At 36.6% G+C, this 27,305-nt stretch overlaps 1 protein-coding gene across 7 annotated transcripts in view; it reads right to left on the reverse strand.

Annotated features, from left to right (window-relative positions):
* The window catches only part of COL14A1 (collagen type XIV alpha 1 chain), a 117,960-nt gene that overhangs the window by 56,802 nt on the left and 33,853 nt on the right, over positions 1–27,305 (reverse strand). For all 7 annotated transcript variants that reach the window (XM_042833376.1, XM_042833357.1, XM_042833367.1 and 4 more), the window contains 15 exons: positions 26,795–26,956; positions 25,163–25,314; positions 24,104–24,233; positions 20,504–20,649; positions 19,133–19,262; positions 15,774–15,913; positions 14,608–14,734; positions 13,384–13,523; positions 9,784–9,916; positions 7,887–7,967; positions 6,964–7,115; positions 4,986–5,115; positions 4,066–4,188; positions 2,454–2,603; positions 1,018–1,134 (listed from right to left, as the gene is read on the reverse strand). In XM_042833376.1, the coding sequence (XP_042689310.1) occupies positions 1,018–1,134; positions 2,454–2,603; positions 4,066–4,188; positions 4,986–5,115; positions 6,964–7,115; positions 7,887–7,967; positions 9,784–9,916; positions 13,384–13,523; positions 14,608–14,734; positions 15,774–15,913; positions 19,133–19,262; positions 20,504–20,649; positions 24,104–24,233; positions 25,163–25,314; positions 26,795–26,956 (2,013 nt within the window). The remainder of the gene's footprint in view (positions 1–1,017; positions 1,135–2,453; positions 2,604–4,065; positions 4,189–4,985; positions 5,116–6,963; positions 7,116–7,886; positions 7,968–9,783; positions 9,917–13,383; positions 13,524–14,607; positions 14,735–15,773; positions 15,914–19,132; positions 19,263–20,503; positions 20,650–24,103; positions 24,234–25,162; positions 25,315–26,794; positions 26,957–27,305) is intronic.

The raw sequence follows: 27,305 nt of genomic DNA on the forward strand, positions 1-27,305 counted from the left end.
TGTAGTCTTTTACCAGCAAAGACTGCTGCACAGAAAGTCATTAATCTTTTATGATCAAATTAGTATTACTTTTCAAGATACCTTTGATAAATGTCATTAAATGTAATTAACTACGCTTCTCCCAGGTTATCCAAACTTCTAATTTGTCACCACTCAAAAGATATATACTGGGGATAAGAGAATGACTGCACAAAATGTGACTTCCTAAAAGCTCTTCTGGCTACACCTGTGAATCACAGTGAAAAAGAAGAGACATAAATGTCTGTATAATTTGTGCTACAAGCATCAACCACATGTTGCCACATAAAAATATCTCATGCTTATCTAACTCATGTTAGATGAGTCACATTACTATGAGGTATAATTAACAATCAGCTCAATGAGATCAGACAAAACCGGACCCTGCTCCAACACTGAGCACAGTCTTTTCTGGCTGGGCATTGGAACATGCTCCTCGAGTGCAGCAGTCATGGCAGCAAGCCTGCTGGAACCCAAGAAGCATTTAAACAATGCTCTCAGGCATCAGGTTTGAATTTTGGGTGTTCCTGCGTGGAGCTGGACTCAATCCTTGTGGATATTATCCAAATCAGGATACACTATGATTCTATGGATTCACTGAGGGGTGAAGTAAGGGCTCTCCCTTACTTCACTGTCCTCCCCTAATCACTGCAATCACTAATGGGTTTATTCACAATTTTAAACGTATTCTGTTCATTTTTTTACCCATCTTTTATTCCTCACAACCATGAACATCTCATGTAATCATCTTTCTTCTATTGGTAAATAAAAAATTCCAACCAAAGAAAAGGACAACTTAACATCTATTTGATATAAAAGGATGGAAATGCTACTCCTACTCCTGAAACTTTCAATGTGAAGACAACTCTTTCATCTGCTCATCATTTCCATTCTTTTGGGAATGAGTCTACAAATCTGATCACACACAATTTCTTAGCTCATGCAATTCATCCTTCTGGTTTAGGCTGTAAATTCATATCTAATGATTCAGTAACTCACCCACAAGTGATTCTATAACTACTCTGTATGCAGTAGCATGTCTGTGAAGCTGCCACTGAGTACAGAGACTAGTCATGCGGACTTGATACGTATCCAAATTTGTCACACCCAGGTACACTGAAAATTAAATATAAAAAAGAAACAAGATTTATTCCTCCATCATGACATACAAGGAAAAGCAGCAAAAGAATTATAGTGAAAAGAGAATCACAGAATCATTAAGGTTGGAAAAGATCTCTAAGATCATCCAGTCCACCAACTCATCCCAACCATGCCCACTAAACATTTCCCTCAGTGCCACATCTCCATGGCTCTTGAACACCTCTAGGAATGGTGACTTCACCACCTTTCTGGGCAGCCCGTTCCAAGGCATTACCACTCTTTCAGAGAAGAACTTTATCCTAATACTCAATCTGCAAGGAATATGAGCAGCCCTTGTTGTTAGCCCTGTGCATAAGAGGTCAATGTGCTGCCTTTCTTATTCCTTGCTTCTTTTCCCATGTGGCTCCTGGAACCCACTGCATCTCACCAGGTGCTGATGCCCCACTGCTCACTCTGCTGGGAGGGGCTGCACACAGAACAGCAACATACAGACAGCTCCCAGATGTGATGGTTTTTTTGCCAGAATCCCCAAATATTCCTGGCATCTCTTTAAACACCTTGTCTCCTGTGGCAGCAACAACTCCCAGCAGAACTCTGCTTTCAGGGAGCTGTAACATAGCTGCAGAGGGCTCACGTTCCCCTACTGTAAGCCACTATTATGGGGAATAACTATTGCATTTTATAATGACAATAAGGGGCTTTTATAGCTCTTCTTATAATGCATTAATTTGATTATTATTTATTTATTTGATGAAAGCATTGTACTAAATGGATCCAATAACACTTTTTTTTTTTTTTTTTTTTTAATTTCAAGAGCAGCTTACAAATATGATGACAATAAAACTCAAAAATGGAAGGAAAAAAAGTGCATTTTTAGATCAGGTTTGGAGCTAAGATAAATAATGAACATTGCTAAAAAATCAGTCACTACGAATCAGTATAAAATGTCATTATAAAAGTATATCTGTCAAAAACTTTATTTTAAATTGAGGTTTAGATATATAAAGACTAATTCAGACTATACATAGGGAGTTACAGGAAGAAGAAAAAAAATATATAGTAACTATACTTTCCATTAAAGAGATTTGCATATATTACTAGGAAAATATTTGGCTAAATAATAGCATCTGTTTAAGACTCCAATTTTGCTAATGTCCAGTAGATTATAAAGTATTACAAATTTCAATATGAAAAGAGACTTCAATTTCCAGAAAACAATTTTCACACAACTGGAAAAGACTTCCATGTGAAAATTTACTCAAGGAGCTGCACAAACCTATATTTATAGTGAAAAACAGTCTGCAGAGATCTGAATAGCATGAAATCATTCTTACAGGTTTTGGCTATGCCTGTTAAGGCATCACTGAAGCCTGTTGAGTATGAAGCAAATACTTTCACACTGTACTCTGTTCCACTGAAGAGATTTAGAATGAGAATGGTATTAATATCATCTCCTACAAAGGTCTCCAATGCAGGACCAGGGACTGCAAAAAAAAAAAAAAAAGAAAAAGAAAAAGAAAAAGAAAGAAAGAAAGAAAAAAAATTAGAAAATCACTTGTTCATCCACTCAATTAACAGGTAGTAAAAACAAATCTTAAGACCAATCCAAAATGAGATGAAGTCCTGAAGTTACTATTTTTTCTATGGTTTTTGTTTTTTGGTTTTTTTTTTTACCATGCACAAAGACAAAGACACTGCTCAGAACAGTGTACAGTTCTTGTATGGACAACACACTTGGGAAATTCAGCAGTGGGATTCATTATGGCAGGACTAGACATTGGCATCTGTAAAAACTCTTTTGTTCTGCTTCAGTGACTTACTACTGCCCTAAATAGAGTGCCAAAGATCTCCTCAGTTTGATGGTGTGCCAGGAGCAACGGGGGACAGCAGACACCAGCCAAAGCAGTCCCTAAGGGGTTCCTAACACAACAGCATCATTTAGCACTGTGCAAAAATGATAATGAAAATAGAAAAGAATAAAACTATACCAAATCAGAAGGGCAAACAGCTCCTTTCCCACCTCTGCTAGATGTTCTGGATAGACTTCAGAAGCCAGACGAAAGTATTGCCTTTAGATATTGTTTTAGTCCCTTAGTGGTCACAGTTTTGTTTGCTATCAATAGAGGACATTTTTCTAAAGAACTCTGAATGAAAATAGGTGCCTTGTCTAGCTGCAGTGTGCAGGTGGTCAGATACAGTATAGACAAAATGATCCATGAATAAAAAGGCAATTATCTGGGACAAGTAGGGCAGCAGAAGTAAGTAAAAGAAACGAAAGCTTTGTGTTGTAAGGGATGGAAGTCGAGGACAGGAGAAGTACAGAAGAGAGGTACAGGAAAAGAAGAAATGCAGTTTCTGAAGTAAATAGGAATCGGGAAAAAATGACATAAAAAGACAAGACAAACTGAGAGAGTTAAGTTTGATCAACAGTATGAAAGAAATCTTATGGGAATCTTATGCTGCCTACAACTACATTACGGGAGGGGAAAGCAAAGATGTATCATTCTCCTCTGAGGCGAACAGGAAGAAGACAAGAGGAAACTGCCAAAATTTGAAACGTGGGAAATTCTGATTAGATATCAGGAAAAACAATTCCAAAGTGAAAGCAGTCAAAAGCTGAAGCAAGTGCCTAGAGATGTTTTGAAATTTCCGTCTTCATTCTTGGAGATATTACAAACTTGACTGAACAAGATCCCATGACACCTCTTCCAAATTGGCTCTGTTTTGACCAGGGAGCTAGAAAGAATGATTTCCAAAGACCTGTATCACTCTGTAACTACAAAATTCTCATATTAAAAAACTGAGACATCAAGTTAATATCATTTTTAAAGAGGTAACTGTGACTATTAGATTAAGTACAATACTCAGAAAAATACTGCATTAAAGTATAGAACATACTGTCAAAAGCAAATGACAATTAAAAAAAAAAACAGTTTAAAAACTCACTGTTGATAGATTTGTAGACAATTCTGTAACCCATAGTTGGTGATGGTGGGGCATCCCAACTAATTCGTAATCTGTTGTACCATTCATCTGAGACACGTAAATTTCTAGGAGCAGATAAGGGTTCTAAAAGGAAGTGAAATCGAGCCTTTACAAATGTAACTTGTACAAACACATGCATAAAACTCAAACATGCACATGAAATTCATGAAATATTCAGTTTTCTCAAATTTCTGGGCAGATCTGCCGGAAAGAAAGCTTTGAATCAAATTCCTCCCTGGAATTATGCTGATACATTAACGTCAGCCTACTTCAGAAACTCATATCAAGTTATACTGAGAAATAATTAAGAACTTTGTTCAACAAACCATGAATTTCCATATAAATTCCCAACCTTCTTCTCCAGGTTTTTCATTAAATGTACGTCAACTCAGAAATAATGTTCTTTCATTTAAATAGCTTATTTCAACATAACTGCACTGAAGTTTTCCAAGTATAAATCCTGCTCTTGTTTCTAATTTCTAATGACCGTATAGATGTAATGATCTCACACACACCCACAAAAAATTAACACACTAGCAGTACAACAGCTTGCTTGATACTATCCCAGCATCACAGGTTATTTTCTACATTTGCTGGATTGTCCTTTGTGAGCTCTCTCTCCAGGATTTACCAGCTTTACTACTCAGTAAGTTTTTCTGAAGATTCACTATATTTAAAATTCAATCTCTCAATTAGAAGCAGCCAATTGCTTATAAGCCAATGAACTGAGATTAATATAAAGCTCTTAAATTATATCCATCAAGCAAAGTAAGGCCGTGCTTATACTAAAATATACCAGTACAGTCAAGGATAAAAGACAAAAGAAAGAGCCTTTGTTCATACATATTCTGGATCAAGAAGAGCAGAAAGTTCACACTTACGAGTTTTGCCAGGAGCTGAGACACTGACTCCCTCCCCATCAGCATAGATTGGAGTAATTGTAACTTTGTATTCCGTATCAGGAAGCAGAGGCTGAAGCACAAGAGTGCTCTGTCTCCCAGGCACCATTATCTGGATAGTCAGGATACCAGAAACAAGGTTTATGATTAGGGCCAAAACCTTTTTATATCATAGATGAACTGTGATTCCAACAGTACTTATCACTAACATTTTAATCTCAGCGAGATTCAGAGACCTAAATGGCAGCTATCTGGCACACGAGGACACAATAAATAATAAATAAAGAAATAAAGAGAATATGACCTGGTATTTCCTGTACCAAACCTGTTCTTTGAAGTGATATTATTGGAAGCAAATGTCCCAAGGTTCAAAATCTTACTCTGAATCCTTACCATCTCAAGCCCACTGTGTGAATCTATCATCTGAACTAGCAACCTCACATATATGGCAAGAAGCTGACAGACCTACAATAAGCCACTTCAAATCAAGAGGAAAAGCAGAAAGTGAGCCTCCAGGTATTTTATTATTTTAAAGTGAAATGATGCATCTGAGGACGCTGCATCTAAATTTTCTGAAGCTGATACACAGAAAAAAAGAAAGCGCTCATCAGATCTCATGCTCCAGGACACATTTAAAGCACTCTAATTTTGGCAAGAGATACACAGAACGACATTAATCTCATGCACCCAGGTGCTGAGACTTGTCAAAGAAATACTTAATTTGTTTTTCAGAATTGTAAATTATATTAGGACAGAACCAACTAAAGACACATGCATGGCCTTCTGTGTTAAGATCCTCTGTAGATATACTCCAAACCTACAGTCCAAGTTTCTGGAAAGACCCATCAAAATTTTAGGTTTTTAGAAGAGGGGATGCAAGCACTGAAAATCCTCATGTTTCACAACAAGATCTTCCACAGAACAACATGCTTTTTAACTGTGTGAAAAACTCTTGGCTTGAAGGAAGAAAAAAAATGTGATCCTTCCAGCAAACCTAAGGACAAACGTGTAATTTAGGGGTTGACTCTTCAGTAGGGAAAAGAATCCTATTACATATTTTGTCCTTGATTTTCAGCCAATTGCGTTAAGGATTAAAAAGTTTATTAATATTTTTATGGAGAGGGAGGAGTAATTGGAAATTACACAGAAATCAGAGCCAAAAAAACTGAGTATCCACCATAGAATTGTCACGCTATATATTTAAGCCCAAATTCCACAAAACTTTTGGGTTCTGTTTAAGAAATGCGGTTAAGCATATATGAACACTATTCTTTTTTCATATCTATGCTGCATCTTCCAGATGCTTGAAAACACATGACAGAAAACTTCTCTTCGGTTTAAAATGTGCTTAATTTTGACTATGATCTTAAGTAATTCTTTATTCAGTAAAGTACTTATGCATGTGATTAATTTCAAAAATGAAACTAAATTGTGACCAAAGATGATATGACTTGAGTGTGTACTTAAAATTAAATAATTTGTGGAATTAGAGCCAAGACACCTTCCTGATAGTAAGAGGTTTTGAGTCAATTCGCCATTCCTCTGATAGTCAGAATTTAACTACCATTTCTTACGGTTATAATTTCATTTTAAAGTAATAGTCATTGAATATTAAAACAAAACCATAGGCTTAAGATTGAAAACAAACAAACATACACACAAAAAGCATATAAATAAATAATTTTAAAAAACCAAACGATCTTGTACACATTTTAAAAAAATACAGGAAGGGACAGACAGTCTTTTAACCTTCTTAGGTTTGATCCTGCATTTGACTGTTTATCTGTCATGAATCAGGTGTCACGAGAATTACAATTCTGAAGCTCTATCTTACAGTAAAGCCAAGCACAAATCATTTTCTGACTGCAACAGGAGTGCTTTGCAAGAAGCTATCGGGCCTCAGCAATTGTTAATCAACCTTTTCAAGTTCATGAAGCCATTCACAAAAAGCAATACAGACCGTTCTTACCGCTTCCTCGGCACGGTCACCTTTGGCTGTGAGATAGGTCACTCTGAACTGCTGAACGTTGTAATCCGAAATGTCCCACACCACCCTCAGACTTGAGGTCGTTTCATCATCTATAACAAGATTTCTGACTCCTGTTCGAAAAACTGAAGCCAAAAGTAATTTAATTAGCATTTTATCCATTCTATTTTTACATTTTAAATTGTGCTAATTATCACTAGATCTATTCTAAGACAAACCCATTCAGTTCAGTCATACTTGAGCTTAGCCACATACATTAACAACGTAATTAAATAATAGCTACTACATCAGGATAACCACTATACTTACATTAATAGGTATTATCCCACTTGCTTTATTTATATTACTCAGCTTATGGAGCATTATAATAACAAAAAAGTAACTGCAGACAGAATATTACAAACCAAAAATACCACAGAACTGTTGATTCATAAACTTCAGTTATCTAAGCCCCAGTAGACAAAGAACCCTAAAAATAAACAAAATTCTGAAGATATTCAAGCTTGTATTCATGTTCATGCTTTTAAGAGACAAGAGAGTCAGGTTTTCCAAACTAGACTCAGTTTCTGTAGTCTTATGTAGCATCTCTGGAACCATTCAAATTTCTTACACAGCATAACAAGTTGGCTCCTATCCCACATGTGGCATGTACAGGAAGCTGGAGAAGCATCGTGAGGAGCACAACATGCACCTTTCATCAGTGATGTCACTCTTCTGGAGTCTACACCTCAACAAGACCTTCCATGACAGCGTGCTGACAAAAGCCACGAGGATTTGGTGTTACCATCCCTCACTATTATCACAGCTCTCTGCCCCTAGATCTGGATGTGCTAGGTTGCAAAAAGCCTCAGTTCTTTGCTTTCAGCATTTAAACAGTTTGCATTTATTTCATTTACCTGCTATGGTGGGCTTCGGAGTTGTGGTAGTGGTAGTAGTAGTAGTAGTCACAGTGGTAGGCACTGCAGTAGTTCCTGCAACTGAAAAACAATACTCAGCTCACAAACAATTCAACAAGATAAGGCACATTATTAATCTTGCTATGACAACAAAAAGGTGTGTTCTGACCTACAAATATCCCACGCACTTCAGGCATTTCAGAGATTTACAAGGTAACCATTTATTCCATTTACTTTAGGCACATGGATGTGCAGGAATAATCCTTAGATCTATAGATGTGATATGATTATAAACTGTACAATTAAATAAAGATACGTATAGTATTCCACATTTCTGGCTTAGCTGAAAATAGTGGCCTCCACTTTGATGATTCGTTAGAGCTGTCACATTTACTGAACTGAGCACTCTGTAAAGGTGTTCACTGTTGTCCAAATAAGAACTGAATGTATGCTCAGTAACAGTAAGCAATGCCAGCATCGTTAGGATGGGCAGTGACTTATTAACAGAGGACTGAAGATTAAGCTTGCAGTTAATAAGAATCGATTGTATTTTTGAATGTACACATGAAAAATAAAGTTTAGTACACCAAGTCATTATCCATCAAAGGAGAATCTGCACATCAATTTAAGAAATATTTTTTCCTCATTGAACAGAACAAAAATGATCCATATCAGTTTACATCATACCAAGGAGTATCCTGAGCTGTACTTCAACAGAAACTTACTGATACTTTAGAAATAAGAAAATCAAACACCGTCCCCCATAGAAACTCCCTCTGCAAGCCAGAAATAATTTACTGAATAGGCTCTTCTTCCATAACCTTCCAAGAGCCTTTTGCAAAGAAAAAAAAATCCGTATCTTCATAGTAAACCCACAAAATTCTCATTTCTTAGAGCAAAACAAAGCCATTAGCTAAGTGCAGGATGTTTTTCATATCTCCCTGTACCTGATTTAGAGAGAAAGGACATTTTTATTTTTTTAATCCATGTGATTGAATAATGCAAGTTTCCACAAATGGTACACTGCTCCAGAAATAGACTGAAAATATAAACACATTTTCAGTTCCTTGACAGAGGACAGAAACAGATGAAAATCTTCAGGGCAGCTATTTTATCTCATATTATTCTAGCAAGTTTATCAAGTGCAGAAGATGAATCCATATGCACACATAAACCAGCTTTCTGGCCTAAATCAGAATTCTACTTACAGAAGCTCAATGTTAAGAATACTTTACTAAATTGCAGTGGGTTTAAACTTATGGCTGAGTCCTAAATATATGATTGACACTGAATCAAAGACTTCAGCAATCTAAATGAAATTGCTGGCTACCGTTTTGGTTACAACTATAAATTACATTGTATATGATTTATAAGTTTTATCTTTTTTACTTCCATATTAATTTCAGAGGATACCCATGTAAAATTTCAACTTACTTATTTCAACCAGGAGTGAACACCTCTCCAGTGAGTATAAATTACGTAAATAAGAAAGAATATGGCATACCATAAATACCAAGCATTTTCAACAAATTCCTGTTAAGTATTAACATTAAAATATTTATTACCTCCCCTCAATTTAATATATGTCTTAATGAAAAACTGTGTTCTAAGACTAGAAGTTGAAATGGGGATGGAAGAATATATTTCCAGATCCTATACTTATTAATACCACTGCTCAGAGAGGGAGCCAAACCATCACTTTGATTCACTGCCATCTAACATATAATATTAAATAAGAAAAGAGAAAAATATTGTTGGCAAGGTCCTGGTGTAAAACCAACACATTCTTCATTATTAAAGCAACCCAAAAATGGACTGTATTTTAAGTATCAGGTTTATACATTAAATTTAAATCATTTAAATGTCTCTAAAAATGATATTCAAGAGTTTGTCTTACATGTAGCTCCAAGAACAGCAACAACTTCACTTTCGGTCTCATCATCAAAAACTGCCAGCAAAGAAACTTCATATTCTGTGTTGGGCAACAAACCCTCAACAACATAACTGTCTGCATCTCCATTTAAGACAACCTAAGTAGCAAAGCAAGATTAAAGAAAATCACTTGATTAATTTACACAAAGTGACTGAAGTCCAAGAAGGAAAATAAATTCTGCTTCAAAACAACATAAATCCACACTCAGGTATGCCCAAATAATTTATTACCTATGTAAAAATAAAAAGTATCACAAAGTAAGACTGGAAAAAAAAAAAACAGTGTTAAGAAAATTTAAAATGTTTATTATTTTGTGGCTGGCTTGATTACCTTAACATGCAATCTTACTCTTTCACATACAGTTGATGAACTGCTAAAGCTCAACATATGTATCTCGTTTGAAAAACTCTAAAATTCAAAACATTCCTCATTGAAAGTAACGTAACAGTGTAAGTTAGCTTTCATCCACATTTCTACCATTCAATCACTGTCATGACAAACACGCTGAGTATTTCTGTAGCTTTACAAAATGCTGTTTCTATGTTAGACTTACAATCTGAGTTATGACTCCATGCATTTGAATTGTACATGAAGAATACATGTAAATGCACTCTGCAACTAGTTGCAATAGATGTAAAAGGTTACTACTAATTCCACCAAGCCCTATTTGCCACAGATCACTACAGTATGCCACAGACCGACAGCACGTTGGCTCATTCTGGGGTAACCACTTGTAAGTATGAATGTGGTTATCTCTGACAGTTTAAGCAGAGGCCTTTCACTGTTTTTACTTGGTCTGCTTTGTAATGATTGAGCAGGGCGAGGGAACGCTCATAAAATCAGTATCACTGACAGATTTAATGTGAGTACACACGAGATGCTGATCTGTTGCAGGAAGTTGGTGGCAAACTGGTGGAAGGTGTAATTTTTCCATCTAACAAAGCCGGATCCAGAAAGGATGTCCACAGCCAAAGAAATCAAGCAGACTGCATGCTGTTACAGAAAGAAATTTGCAACAGACTTGGAGATTTATGGGAGATGTGCTGCTGAGAAGCTGGCTATATGTCATGGCATTTTAAAAAGTAACTTTCCTTATTTCTACCTATGACAGCAACAGAAGATTCACATGTGCTATGTTAACTGTAAGAAGAAGGCTTTTCTTTATGATTTTTGTGTTTCATAGATTTTTATTGGAAGGGGTCAACAGATGGGTAGGAACTGGAGCTAAAGGAACTGTGAAGCAGAACAGGAGGAGACTGTGCAATAATTCCACTGAAATTGGTTGACTTGTCTGGGGGAATAATCACTAGCTTATGCAGATAAATACTATCATAAAACAACCTTTCTTGGACAAGTTTTTATAGGTGGCCATTATATAAGTGAAATTGAAATAATAATAAGACACTGGAAACCAAACAATATAGAAATGCTGCATAACATCTACTACAGCTAGCAGAAACAGTAAACCACACTACGTTCTATCCATGACCCCAGAATTCCTAGGTTGGCAAACAGGCACAGTTCAGGAAAATATATGTATATATCCTGTGGAAGAGGGACTCATTAACTAATAATAGACTTTCTGAATTCTGATACAGAAAATAAAATTAATTGGGCTCATGTATTCTACAACTATCAGATAATGAATTGAGCAGCCCATACTGTGCATTCTAGCATCTATTTTCCTGGAAAAAATTCAGAAATCAGCTTCAGTGAGTCTAGATGTATTCTAAGTAGGTATAAGCAATGTCTTTCATTCTAATTCCCCAGACCTTCCAGTCATATGTGTCATCATAAAATTCCTACACATAGCAACTGTCTTACACATAACTTTGGCAAACTTTCTGCAGCATAGCTTCTAGCACTCTCCACTCCCTGCTAATTTAGCCCACAGAGATGAACACAAAAAAAAAAGAACACAAAGAGCTGAACTTTCAAGTGGAGAGGACAAATAACAGAAGCAAAAATAGTAACAAATACAGGAATATTTCCTGATGCATTTCCTACTTTAACCTACACATAAAAGGTCACTTTTAAATAATGTATTCCAGTTCTTTTGTGCTAACATTCCACACTATACTCTCCTCACACATCAGCAGTGTGGGTGCAGTAAGTTGAGGTGTGTGTAATTCTCAACACCATTCCATGACCCCACTCAGCTAATTGGCAAGTTGGGTCTTGGGAGAAAGGGAGGGAGTGCATGTTTTTTCTCTGCATGACTGATCACTTAGCTGGGAAAGAAGCTTAAAAAGGCAGGCAACAGCCCAGAGGTATTGTGCTATCCTAGGCACGACCCCATTAGAAAGGTCATGCAAGGAGAACAAGAAAGCAGCTTGAGTATTTTTAATATTTTAACATAGAAAAACTACTGAGGCCTTCAGCAGTTCTTAATGAATACACTGAACAAGTGAAATCATACAAGTTCAACTATTCTCTGATCAGTAATTCTCACACTCAAAGGACACCACAGACACCACTGATCTCACCCCTCCAATAACATCACAAAGCTTAAAGGGTTTCACTGACAACTGCTCTTCGGAGCTTAACAGAAACATATCAGTGCAGTATTGTGCAAACAAACCAGTACTGCAGGAGGATGCAAGGGAATGTGCCTTCTCTCTCACCCGCCAGTTCCTTCTTTACCCTGCTCCTTCCTGTAATCTCTTTTAACAGTTTGCAGGACTACCTCTCGCTGGGTCAAATAATGGGCCTCAACTAAATCTATGGATAATGACACTTAATCTAAGTGTCCCAACGGATGAAAAGAATGATGCATGGAATCTAGGCACAGGTCATCTTTTTCCAACGTGCTTTCTACCTCAATCAACTGTTTTCAGACTTAGCCTCTCTTCACAGCATTTATGCCAACAGAGCAGGGTGTTGGAGACGTTTTAAAAGACGGAAGAGCATGAAAGAAGCAACTACTATGAGGGAACAGATAGTAAAAGAGACAAAATCAGTCAGAATACAAACAACAGAGATTTTGGAAAGGGAGATAAACTGCCTATTGCAAACTACTTGGAAAAGGATAATAAAACAAAAAACAGTCTAACAGGAGGAAAAATAATTTAATACTTCAGACTAACGAAAATGGCACTATTGTGAAGACGCACAAGGGCCCATAGCAAAAAATACAACATAAACAGGTAAACTTTTACCTTTCAAACCTTTTGTAACTAAGGCTTGGTGGTCAATTGTAATGTGACCAGCTTATTAGACAAATGTGGATCCTGTGTGATCATAGCACAGCTCTAGCTGAGTTACCACCATCTTCTGGTAAAATGAAGAATAAAAACCTCTAAAAACTGAAATAGCACCAAAAATCAAAGCTAGTTCTATGGAAGTGGCACAGTACAGGCTATTATTCACAAAAGACGTATTCTCACTTCATCTTCAAAAATAAAGTGGAATATTGTTTTGATTATTGTTTTGAATGCTTTGTAGCAGGACAGATCTTCTTCCAAGTCAATTGGTCAGGCTTAATCAGCAAAAAGTTGATGCAAAGGACTTCAGAATCAAATTTCTTGTCCTGTTTCATGTCCTCAAAGAGTCAAGGCAACTCACCTCTTCAGATTCCCCTCCATCCAAAGGAATCCATGCCAATCTGTAAAAAGCAATATCCGAGGATGTGGGTTTCCAGCTGACCCTAAAACTATCTGTTGATGCTTCGTCAACTTCCAAATGCTGGGGAGCTGGAATTTTTCCTGCAAAATATTAGGCAAAAGAAAAGTGAAAGTAAATTATTCTCTGAAACTTGCATAGCAACATCAAGAATACATCATTTCATTTGTAGCTTTTTACAAAGATCAAAACTTTGAAAACAGATGACAAATGCACAGCAGATTCTTTGCACACTTGTACACTTGGGAAAGTTTTATTTGTAATTGGAGAAGGAAATACACATAATTTATGTTCTTTATCTTCTCCAGCCATAAAGCTTCCTAATCCTTTCTCCACTGGAGTAGCTCCATGCAATCCTAACTCCCTTTCTTTTGCCCAGACCTCTGTTTGCCGTGCTCCTTTTTTTACCTCCACCTCAAACTACACTCCTAATCTCTGTCCTTTCCACACACCGTCTGTCACACCATTTCCATTTGTTATCTGCATGTAGGTACCAGCTTCTTTTTCTGTATATGTATGGCCTCTCTACTCTTCCACCTCACGTTTCTCTTTCCTCCCTCCTATTAGGAGTCATTCTCCTATTGTTATGTTGGAAAACATTAGTAAGTGCCATCATCAGTTTAATTCACAGTTTGCAGAAAACTGTTACAGAAATCACAACCGTACTAAAAAGACTACAAGAGTTTTACATATCTTACATTTCCTTCTACTGGTTTTTGAGTTTCTCTCTGTATATAAAAGTTTCTACTCTTAATTGCAGAGATAATTCGATGGATAACTATATGGTTCAGTATTCATCACACTGAAGCCAGATAGCCAAATGTCATCACACTGAATGACACTTCAGAAAGCTGGGGAGAGAACTGCTTTACTACCTACTTGCAATGAAATATACTTCAAAATGGCTGATTTTGAAAAGACTGAAAAAATAAACCTTATTAACACTAATGCTTCCATGATGTCACATTACTCCCATGACTCAGGATGCAACTGGTCCCACGGTAAAGGAGTAACGAAGTCGAATACTCCAGTGAAAATAATGGAAAGCATCCCATATATGTGAATCCACAGTCATAGACACTTGCTGTTACCGGTCATGTTTTCCAGTAAAAGATGAGAGCATCAAAATTGTTCTTGGAAAGCCTTCAAAAGTTTGGACATACTTACTTGTGGTAAAGCTGCCAGTAAGTGGTTCAGATTGTCCTTCATCATACAGGGAGAAAATAGCAGCAGTATATTCAGTAAGGGCTGTCAGACTTTTTAAAGTATGTGTTGAAACAGGACCAACTTCCACCTGGAGGAAGTATAATATGCAATACATGTTGATCACACATTAGGAATAGCTTTACTTAGCACCACAGGAGAAACGCAACCAATGTAGAACAAAAGAACTGCCACCTGCTCTTTAAACAAACACAAAGGAATAGCTGAAAGGTAAGTAAAAACCTACTGAACATTCTCACATTATAAATTATATTACCACAAGTCTAATGTATTCAAAACAATTATCACAGAACCATAGGATACCCAGAGGTGAAAGGGACCCACAAGCATCACAAGACTAGATATGCCCTGGAAGAAAACATGACTGCACACTGACACACAAGAATTTTTTTAAGGCTAAAGTTATATACTACCACTCATTTTGTAATGGAGCTGGTCTGTCTTAATAATCAGAACCATTTACTGTGATCTTTAAAAAACTCTTCCTGCATTCTTTTGGATTTCTCTATTAATATAATTCCATCCCATCTTTCTTTCGATGAAGGATTCTTGACGTTAAAAGATTTTATAAAGCACCGTTAGTAACTAGTGACAACTAAATATTGCATAACTTTTAAAATGCATAAATTTAGGTCAGAAAAATTGTTACCATCATTCTGTTCACATCAGATTCTGTTTCTAGGAAGCAAGTTTTTAAAACATAATTACTGCAATATACGTTAAGAAAATATATGGAAGCCTTCAGACTTTTGAATGCCAAATGACATTGAAAATCTTGTTATCTGGACCAAATCAAGAATAAATGTTTCCTTACTAAATATACAGTCAAGATGTTGATCCTACAAACCATTATTCACTTGGGTATTTTCCTTCAATTGAAATACATCAGCAATGACTACTCTCATATGTACGAAGAATACAGCACTGCGTCCCACACGATTCCTTCCAAATAGAATTCAATACTAGCAAATTCTTAATAGCACTGACTTTCAGAATTCTTTAGCAAAGAATCACACAGTAGCTTTTGTTTACAAAGGTTACACATTATAATTTCACAAGCCTATGGAGGACTGAGATTGGTTAAGAAAAATGAGAAGCTAATAACTTACCTCATTGGTTTCTGTTCCATCTGTTTTAACATACATGATGCGATAGCCTTTCACATTTTTGGCAGCAGGATCCCATGTTAGCTTAGCACTGTTGTGTCCAACATCAGAAAACTTCAAGTTTGATGGGGGACTTAGAGGTACTTGAAAAGGAAAGATACATGGTTTTAGTTGCGAAACTTTTCCTATCTTTAAACTAAGCCATACATTTTCCATTTAAAAAAAAATAAATTGGTCATTTTAATTAAAAGATACATTCCCTTCATCAGTGGAGCAACATGAGTGCTTTAATCATGTAATATAGCTTAGCTCTTTGCTGAAGTGGAACCACGACAGGTATCTTAACTAGAACTTAGAAAAAGAAAATTATTAAATTATTAAAAAAAAATTCTTAGAAAAGAAATTATGCTCCTGTTCATAGTAAATATAAATATAACAATATTTATAAACACATTTATGTTTATATTTGTATATCAGTGTAACTCAACTAATCTGTACCCCATATGCACTTGTTTTCCAGAAGTAATCCACCAAAGATTTCCTGTCAGGAATTTTCTGACAAAACATTCTCTGGACATAAACATCTCTGACATAAAAACAAGTTTGTACAAAAGCATATCTCATTTAGAAGATTTCTAAAGTAGCAACTTGTTTTTTTTTTAATATCTTCTTACCCTTTCCCCCTTTTTACACCTTCTCTATGTAGAATCTGTGATTCTGTGAAGGCTGTATTTGGATGAAGCTGTTTACAAACAGCAACCTCAGTTAAAATCATATTTATAAACTATGCATTCATTGACTATAATGAGCTGGAAGAAAACAAAGTCATGCAACAGTCTCAGATTGCTTTAATTTTCCTGTCATACAAAAGGAAGTAATTTGGATTGTCTCTGCTACTCTGTATTACCCCAACATCTGTTAATTTTATCTGAGTTGTGAAACTTGTCTCTATCCATCCTGCCTTCACACACACACTCCACACCAATCCACACGGACAGATAAATATCATCACTTCGGAAGTGGTTTCCCTCATACAAAAGCACGTGGGAGAAAGAAAATATTACATGGGCTTGATATTTACTGACTTGGAATCTGCAAGCGAATGCCTAACCACCTTAGGAACTGTCAAGTCAACTTGGCTATGAGGAAAGAGAAGATGGGAACAGACCAGAATTATACTAGATGGATTTGCCAACACCTTCTGGCATTCAATATATTCCTCTGAGTCAAGTGAAGGAAATATCATGTGCTGGACTTTGTTTCTACTTCCAGTCAGTCATGGAATTCACTTCATTTCACCAGCCTGGATGTACCACAAAATGCTTTAGTTTCAGCTTTTTGTTTTTGGAACACAACTGCCTGATAACATTGCTCACAACCAGACATGCAATCCTGTCACCAGAATAATGTGATGTTAACAGTGACAGCTGGATAAATTCCGGCCACTGAAAAAACTCCACTTCAGAATAAAAATATGTTTGGCACAAAGAAAGGCTTCAATTCAGTCACTGAGATGACACAGTGAGTAGAATTATATTTTTAATAGATACAGACTATCCGATATTACATGTAATGCTACTGCAAATTAGGCAGATCATTCTATAGGCAGATATATATGATCCAGGAAGAAAATACTGGGTAGCCTGTTCTTTAGTTGGAAGACAGAAATAATTCCAGAAATTTAAAAAAAAAAAAAAAAAATTGCTAAAACCTGAATCAAGATAGAGAAGACACTATGACTGGACACTGACCATTTGTGAGAGGTGAGCTCATAAAGAGATTTCTTTTCAGATAGACAAGTGCCTGAATAATCAAAGCCTGTTAGAAGATTATTTGAATAGCTGCATACAGAAGATTAGAATGAATCCCATTTCTTATTAAAGTGCTAAAGACAAGTTGTCTTCACTGAGTCACATTAAAAATAAATGAAGCTTGCAGGGTACCATTTTTTCTTTTCTGGTCTGGGTAACAGCAATAATGATGGTCTGACTAACATATGTTACCAGCTCCTGTGATCATTGAGGTCATGAATTCTCAGCTCTTGCCAATGTATCTGGAATTTGTATGTGATCATCCTTCCAATATGTTAGCCAGGTTTAGAGCTGAGCAGCCTCCAAGATCATGAGACATAAAGTGAATTCAGACTGGCACAGTCACAAACTACACAAACTACTGTTCCGGATAAATGAAAAACAGATATCAGGCAGATATTAATCAAAACCAGGAACAAATAAATTTAAAAAAAGGAGAAGGAATGGGAATCAAACAATAGGAGAGAGAAGGACACAGAGAGAAAAGTCAAAGACTTGATTCTCTAAGCATTAAAAATCTTCCAGCTCTTTTCAAGCCCACAAACATACCCAAGTTGAATTATTTCTCTCTGTGCTTGTCTGTCTTCAACTGTCCTCTCTGTCATAGGTTTATTTTTTTTGTTATTGGCCCAAAACGGTTGATAACTCTCAGAAATGACGGAGCTCACACAGCACTCCTGGAGCTTCTTGACTGACCCTACAAGACCATTGCTCCAGCCCTTCCTTTATCTTAGCACTCACATGCCTGAACTTCTCTCACCTACTGCATGTAAGGTCACTTCCACACTGTCCTACTCAAGCCAGGAACACAAAACAAGAAGTAATCACTCCCCTGCTGGGAACAATAAAAACATCACTGAATGCAGTCCCAGAGATATTCCTGCAGCACAATTACTTATTTTCAATTCTTTTGTCTTTCAAATGCTGAAGCTATTTAGAGAGCCGACATACAGTGCTGTGTACAGTTAGTAAAGGACAGAATTTTGCTGGCAAAAATCTTACTGCTTATTAAAAACACGTCATCTATCATGAGTGCACAGGCACTTTCCAATCCCTCATTTACCAGATGTTAGGCAGAAAAATCTCTTCTTGCTTCTTTTCCATCCGTACTGTCTACTGCTGAGCCAGAGGAAAGAATTTCTCCATCTGAGCATACTCCCCCCCCCCAGACACACCTGGTTCTGTGGCTGTAGGAGACTAAACAGTGGTCTCAGTTTAGCTTAACAAGGTGACCTTCATTCACCTTCAGCAAGTTCAGGAAACTATCATTAGTTCTGCTGAATGAACAGGGATAGCCATAGTATAGTACCATTATCAACAAGAGAAGAGAGTTCACAATTCTGTTCCACAAACTTACTTTTTTCCCAGAAACTCACATTCTCTGCTTCTATAAATCCACAGCATTCACATTAAGAAACAAAAGTACAGTTAAGACCTTGTCCTATGGACTATTGAAATTGGATTTTAAAATCAGATGTTTTTTCTAACATGAGCAAAGATTATTCTAAAATTTTATTAACACTGACGAGAATATAGGTATGCACTACCCACATGTCGTTTCTTGGCCAGTAAGGGGATCACTAGCTTCTTCTCCAAACATGGCATAAACTGTGACTGTATATTCTGTATTTGGCAATAGTCCATCCAGTTCAAGTTCAGTTGATGCTTCTCCGATTTTTATCTAAAAACACCATAAAGAAAAAGACAAATATTTCTGAAATGGCTCATGATGGTAAAGGATACTATTGACACACGTTAACTTAAATTTCATGTGATCAAATGCTTTCCTGAGCATTTTTCTGATGCTATGCCTTTAGTACTTGGCCCACATTTTAGAATTTTGCAGAATAATCAAAAGAACAAAATAGTTACAAGCCCAAAACATGAAGGCTAAAGGACTTTAGAGGCAACTAACTTGTCTTATCAGCAATGACACAATAATTCTCTTTAGAACATGCAGCTATTATTGCCCTTTCACTCCCAGCTACACTTTGCCTCATTTTCAGTCCTTTAGAGACTAAATTTATTTCCATGCACAGCAAGGCTCAGATTTTCTGTTTGCTATTTAAGGTGTATATCACTTTCTACCTCTTCAGTGACAGACACAGAAACACAGCTGACTTATTTATTGGAAAAAAGTCTTTCCTCGGGTAAGGCTCCGGTCTCCTTATTCAATTAGGTTTCAAGGACAGACTCAATTAGCAGAAAGCACAAGTCTGTGCATGTTTTTGGTAGCGTGCTGCACTCTTTCCACAAGTTTGCGTGCCCTGGAATGCTTTGCAGCATTCTTTCTTGAACAGTTTCTATATATAATCATATATATGGAAACTTAAGCATAAATGCTGCCCCAAAAGTTGCATTGGAACTATGCTAGAAACTATTTTTAGTCTACTGCTTTTAGTATTTTACTCACAGTAGAAGACTGTACTTGTCTCCTAAAGATACCTGATAAAAACACACTTCTGAGGGAAGGCATTATTCTTAAATTTTTAAAAAAGCAACAGTACAGAACTAAAAGGAAAGCAATAAATGTGGTATTTGCTAATTCAATTTACTTCCATGAGATCAAAGGACAAACTTCATATTCTTTTGATAGCACACAGGGAAATGTCTTCCTCTTCCTTTCTTTCTTTCTTCCAAGTGTTTGCTTTAGAATATGATAAAGTATTATGTCATATATCATTTCAAGAGCATCACTTCAATTTAGCTGAAATTGTTGCATTTTTATGACAATGACACACAAAAACAACCAGCTGTACTTGGCCTCTCTTCATAACGTCTAACACAAAGTACTTACAGCAGTAATGGAAAAATAAAGTATTTGCTCATAAAGTTGAATGTCAAAGGCCAAGTACCTATTTTACTCTTTAGAATACTTATTTCTTCAATAATTATTATTCAGATGAAAGCTGTACACATTACCTCCTTTTCATCCGCAGCCAACCCTTCTGTCAGGGGAGCATATAAGATCATGTAACCTGTGGCACCTGCTACTCCATTCCACTTAGCTCTCATGCTGCTGTGTGACACATCATACAGTTTCAGATCTGATGCCATTGGCAAGGCAACTGCAGAAGAAAAGAGACAGACACTTCAGTTATCTCACCTGGATGACCAGAGCGTTTTCAGTTTATTTTATCACAAAAACCACATGGGAATTTGGCTATATCCAAGCACAGAATTGCTGTCTGTGTCCCACAGCTATGAAGAGTTAATTAGTACATAGATGTCTGCAGAATTACAGAAACAAGGAAATTATGATCTAACCAACTCTAATGCCCTCTAAAGGGCAGACTTAGCCCTTACAAATCACTGCAGCTCTTTGTCTTAGATGGTTTTGAACATTTCAAGTGGGAGGATTTCTGTTCTTTAAGCACCAAATCACTCTGTTCAGATCTTACCCTCCCTCCTCCCTGATTTGTATTCAGACAATCACTTGCTACTGAAGAATGGGCAAGGTTGCTAAAACGAACAAGCCCCCAGAGGTGGCTTTTTTACAGCAATAGTTCCCAAGCCAGGGCGTGGGAGAAACAGCCATGATGTAGGACACCCTGGAGGAAACCCTGAATGAGTAAATTGCACGCAGCAAAATATGATGACCACAAGCTGCTATGTGCTTAAATCCTGGAGAGTACTAACTGACTCCCAGGCCTGTGTCAGTGGGATTACATAAGACAAACAAAATCATCCATCACAAATCTTGTGAATGCTAAACTAGTGAGTATGACTAAGCAAGCTGAGTGAAATTCAAACATTATTACGAGATTTATTTGTGGATTTATGACACTGGTAAAGCAACACAGAGCTAAACCACGTCCTGATTATTTCTTTGCATGTCTGTAACTTTTTAGGGCAGCCTTTCTCTGACTGTCCTCCGTTTCTTCCCCTCATTGGATAGATAAAAGGGAACTTTATCTGCTTCTTCTGAACATATTTTCCTGCACACAACATACACCAGTGTCATCCTTTTTTCAGCATTGTGGCTGTTCACAAAGTTTGTTGGTAAACCTGGACAAAGGTTCAGCTCAGGCCTTTCTTTATGTTTCCACTTTCAGGTTACCGACCTTCACTACCAAACCTTTCAGACTACCTGCTGTTGATACTTAGAATCTTAAAGTCTACCTCCATCTCACATTCTGTATTTCTACGTTTCACTATAAGAAGAAACTACCCACAAACATTTTCTAATTCACTTCGGTTTCATTCCTCAGATGTCTACTCAGATCTCTGATATGCTATAGAAAGAAAATAATAAAGCATTCTGAAGGTGTTTTCCAGCACATTCTCTAATTCCTGTTCAGATTGCCACAGTCATACAGACAGCAATTATCACCTGTATTATTGCTTATTTTGATTGTACATAACTCCAAGAGAGGCATTCTCTTTACAACTCATGGTCTTAACAGGAACTCTAGATATCCTAGATACTCTAGTAATACAAACGGCATTATAATCTTAATATTATAATATAAATAATCATTAAAATAATAATTAACAAAGAAGTGACTGGAAATTAAACAAGGGGTGTATTCTGCTGGAATTTTCAACTGAAGTGCTCAGAATCTGAAATATAAACAATGAGAGAATGACAATTTGCATCTTAGACAGTTTCTAGGTTATCCTCACAAAGCCGTGGAGATGAACTAAACCACAGGTATAGCGAAAAACAACTGAATAAATTAGAACAGATAAGAATATATTTGTAACAAATGAGAATGTGATTGCATTTCATACTTATTTCTAGCTAGAAGTGTCTCTTAAGTCACTTTTAAATATTAATTAGTAGCATTATGCATATTTTGTGTGTCTGTATACATTTCACACACCTATGACTCACTTTTATTCTTTTGTATAGCAAGTGGGCTAGTCTTCAAACGAGTGGCTAATTTTAACCTGTCAGTTTCTCACACAAAGGCAAGAAGGCAAACTATAATTTTTGTAGTTTTCTATCAGGATAAAGAAAAAAACCATTTAAACTGCGTGATTTCTATCATCTGAAATGATTAATACTTGCACATGTCAAACTACTACTTCTAACACACTATCAAAATGGTTCTTGATGCTACATGACCTTGGCGCATGATCAGATCAGATCTCAAAGTCAGCAGGGCTGGGCTCAGTCAGAACTTGACTAAGTGACTTCAAAGAAATACCAGGTGCAATAGGAAATGATCCTGTTAGCTCAGTAAGTGTCTCTGCTTCAATAAATTAAACAATTCCTAACACTGTATTACGGGGTAAAATACAGCTGGAGATAAATTTTTGTGAGACTGAGACAAAAATGCAAATCTCAGATAATTTTATATGATCCATTTTTATGTTACTTTCAAAATGGCAAGATTAGATTTTACAGAGAATCAAAGAATTATTGAGGATGGAAGATATCTCTTCAGACCATTTAGTATAGTTTCTCTGTTCAGTCAGGCTCAGCTACAGCACATTGCTGACTACCACATCCAGTTGGGTTTTAAATATCTCCACAGATGTAGACTCCACAGTCTCTCGGGACAACTTCATCCAGTGTTTGACATGACAGTAAAACAGTGCTTTCTTTTGTTTCTTTCAATGTTTTTTTAATTTGTGCCCATTGACTCTTGTCCTGTCAGTGGGATCCACTGAGGAAAGTCTGGGTTCCTCTTCTTCATTCCTTTCCACCAGGGATTTTTACACATTCCTAGGATTTCCTCTGAGTCTTCTAATACTGGCTGAGCCTCTCATCTTATGAAAGATGCTTCAACCACTTCATCACGTTTGCGGTCATTTGCTAGACTTACTTCAGTAACTCCCCATCTCTCATTTACTGCAGAGACCAGCACTGGACATAGCATTCCACATGTGGCTGCACCAGTACTGAGCTGAGGGGAAGGATCACTAGCTGGCAAAGCTCTGCCTAGCACAGCCTGGAGGTGCTTCTGTAAGGGTGCATTGCTGGCACATGCCTCACTTTACAAAAACAATCAGGTCCTTCTCTACCAAGTGCCTGGGTTTATGCATGCCCAATGGCAGAACTTTGCACTTGCCTTTTGTGAACTTCAGGAGGTCAAACATGATTTCCCCTTCCTAAACCTATGCTGATAGAAAATCAACGGAATCACTGAGAAAGTAACATACAGATGCTACCTTCAAATATTTGGTACTGATGGGAATTACATGCAGTTATGTGTGGTCCCACCAAATACTCCTCTCATAAGATAATTTTCAGCTACAAACCTTATTTTTAAAGCTTAGTTCCCACAGCCAAAACTTAGGAGAGTTCTAACTTAGTGTTCAATACAACTGACTTCAAAGTTCAGCCCAGAGACAAATAAAGCCTTGCTCAGTGTTTAAAGACCTGCAGAGCATTCAGACTCAGGAACTTAGCCCAGAATTAATTCAAACAAATTAATTTAAAACAAATGCATTAAAAGGAGCTAAACTTAAAAAGACTCCCTTCTCTAGCTCTTCTTCACAAAGACTAATGTTTACATGGTATGATTAAAAACAGACAGTCAAATCCATAGCAAACATGATTAGGATACTCACGTGTAGTTTCAGTTCCACGGAGGCCCTCACTAGCAGCATTTGAGTATATTGCAAATACAGCTATCTGGTATTCAGTTAAAGACATCAGGTTTTTCAAAACTGCTGTTGATAAACTTCCATCTACCACAACCTGTTTAGAAGAAAGTTCAACTAAATATGCATATGGCAAATTAACTGTATAGCTACTGAATCCAATTCATATAATGAATTTACTCTTGCTACCTTTGTGTACAGTAAGGCATCTGAAAAAACTATGTGCATAATTCAAACGTTTAGCTGATGGGAGTAGCCATTCAGAATAAAGACACTATTTAGAAGAGTGTATGCAGTGCAGTTTAACTTTGTGTATTGGTCACTTTTTAACAAAATTACTACATTATCAGAAATACTCCTTTAGTACTACATACATAAACACAAGTTGACATTGATGCATGGCCATGCTAAATCCAATGTTTCTAGTGAAAAAAATAATTAAATATATCCTTAGCAAAATCCTTTTCTTTTTCTACATTTCTGTTTACTTTCGTGAGGTGTCAGCCAAAGCCAAAATCTTGTTCTACTGCATTTTTTGCCCACCTCCAGAATGCCTCTAATTCCTATCAAAGTAAGCATCTCATTACATTTTCATTGATTAAATGTAGACATTCCAAAATGTAGACTCATATTTTCTTCTTTTTCTGAATTATTTGTACTTAGAACCCAAAATCTGGCTTACCATCACCTCATACTTCTGTTTTTGCAAACAGAATAGCACAGGGGAAGTTGCTACAGTTTGTTTCAAGTATCTGTATGTGCAAATAAAAATATAGGCACCTTACTGAAGGCACAATTCACCCCTCCCCTCAAAAGTGCTCACACATTTATAACACATTTACTTTATACTACATGACAGAAATGCAACATGGCCACTGACCTTCAGCCCCATCATACACGACCAGATTTATAGTGTGCCTCAAAGCCCAAACAGGCAATTTTGTGGTAGATTTAAATCAGGCCATGGATTTTCTGTCGGGTTAGTTCTTCCTATCAAAAACTTCTGGGAAGCTTGTATCCTCTTACCTCTTCAGGCTGTCCTCCTCGAGTGGGATAATACACAACTCTGTATTTTTCCACTTTGCCTGGAGCATGAGTCCAGCTGACACGGAATCCTCTAGCTGTTATATCAGACGTGACCAAATCAGTGGGAGCTCCAAGTGAAGCAGCAATTGTTCCTAGGTTACGGACAACAGAAATTTCTTATTCTCCTCTGCAAAATGATTCTTTGGTTTGCTGGATTTACTGAAGCTGCAAAGATCTCTCCTCATCAGTAAATCTAACAATTGGCTACTGTGCTTTTATTTAGGTAAGTTGCAATGGAAACAAACAGCTAATAATAATAATGAGCACTGCACATGGAGTTCCTAAAGAACTAAGGCTCTCTAATATTGCAAAAAGCTTTATATGAAATAGGAAAAAATACAGAACTAAGCCTTCCTGTCCTTCCTCCTACCACACGTTCCAGCCTCTTTTTTTTTTTTTTTTTCCCCAGGTGTCTTCCTCCCAGTTATGAAAAACATTCATGTACATAAAGAGCTGTGATCTCCTGTGTTATTCTGCAGGTCAGAAATTGATACTGAGTGTGCTGGCTGTCAGCACACTCAAAAGATATACTCAATGGCCATCTTCTCCAGCAATCATTTCTCTCCACAAAGATGTCTCATCTATTCATGCTTTTTCCATCATTTCCCTCTCATTTTCTCAATTTACTGCTCGTTCCATTCACAAGACAGCACTAATATTTTCTTTCAGTCTCAAGCTGAACCAAAACTGAAAAACAGTGAAACCACACTAATATACATTTTTTACTGAATTAGGTAGAAATGTGTGAAAGATAGTTTTCTGTACTTATTGAAAAATTATTCAGCATTTCTGTGATATCACAGAATCACAACCCAAGCAATATGAGCAAATTCCACTGAAGCCATAGAGATAGAATTTTCTCAGGTAGGACTGTTACTCTGACAAATTCCAGCATTTTCTCATAGACATTTCTTTCGTTCAGAAAAGCAAAAAACATTATAATTGGAGAGGCTTTTTTTTCTTTTTAATATAGGAACAGTGTTGTCCACCACCACCTTTTCTTACACTCTAAAATATATTTGAGAAATGTACTAAATGAGCAAGAAAAACAACTATCAGGAAGATACAAAGCAATCTTAAAAGCTGCAAATTTCAAAAACTTAGGCAACAATAAAAATAGCAATTTAAGAGATGGAAAGAACAGCACAGACGCAACAATTCCATGCACAGCTGTTAAAGCAATTCACCTCCAAAGCTGTGTATTATTATTTTTTCCCCCTGCTCAGTACTTGGAGATAAGCATAGCAGAATGAATGGTTGGGGTTTTTTGATTGTTTTTGTTTGTTTGGTTGGTTGGTTTGGTTTTGTTGTTGTTTGTTTTGTTTTGTTTACTTGTTTACTACAAAATATTACAGTGTTTAGCACAATCAAAGAAAAAGAGCCAAAGAGCAAAGATATTGAAACAAGAAAAAAAGCATACCTGGGAAGACAACTTCCCTGATAGTTTACCTTCTTGTGAGCATAGGAATATCCAGCTTGACTCAAATACCCAAAGCCAGCTTAGAACTGCAGATATTCAGAAAAGGATTTGTAGCTGGAAGTTGATACCAAGTTAGATTAATTCTTACTCACCTTTGATTTCCTTTTCCTGTTCCTCTACTCGTGAACACACTGTTCTGGTAAGACCTTCGACAATAGTATTCATGAAGTTGAAGTCAGCAACATTGTAAACATGTGTACTGTCAGGTTCAGAAGCAATTTCTTTGAGTTCATTTATATCTGCATTCTTCACACCTTTATTGAAAACAAAAACAAAGAGAATATTTGAAACACAAAAGAAAAAACATCTTGCTTTGATAGAAACTCATTAAAAATTAATAAAATCCAGCTCTATCTGTTTTAATAATCAACTATAACTTCATTGTTAAGATGTTACTTCAAAATGTTGAATTCTGCCAGCATATCTGGCATTTTTCCAACTGTCTCTTGATAGTATTGCATGAATGCATCCCAGTAAATTCCAGTTACAGTTGTAATGTGCTGGGAAACACACTAAAGAAGATTTAATTTAAGGATTATAGTGGCTGGATATAGATATAAAATAGCACTTACTCAATATACAGGATAACAGATAGAAATACAC

This window comes from Centrocercus urophasianus, unplaced genomic scaffold, assembly GCF_019232065.1.
Source record: "Centrocercus urophasianus isolate 14NV4802_14NV808 unplaced genomic scaffold, USGS_Curo_1.0 seq_11, whole genome shotgun sequence".
NCBI classification, from domain to species: domain Eukaryota; kingdom Metazoa; phylum Chordata; class Aves; order Galliformes; family Phasianidae; genus Centrocercus; species Centrocercus urophasianus.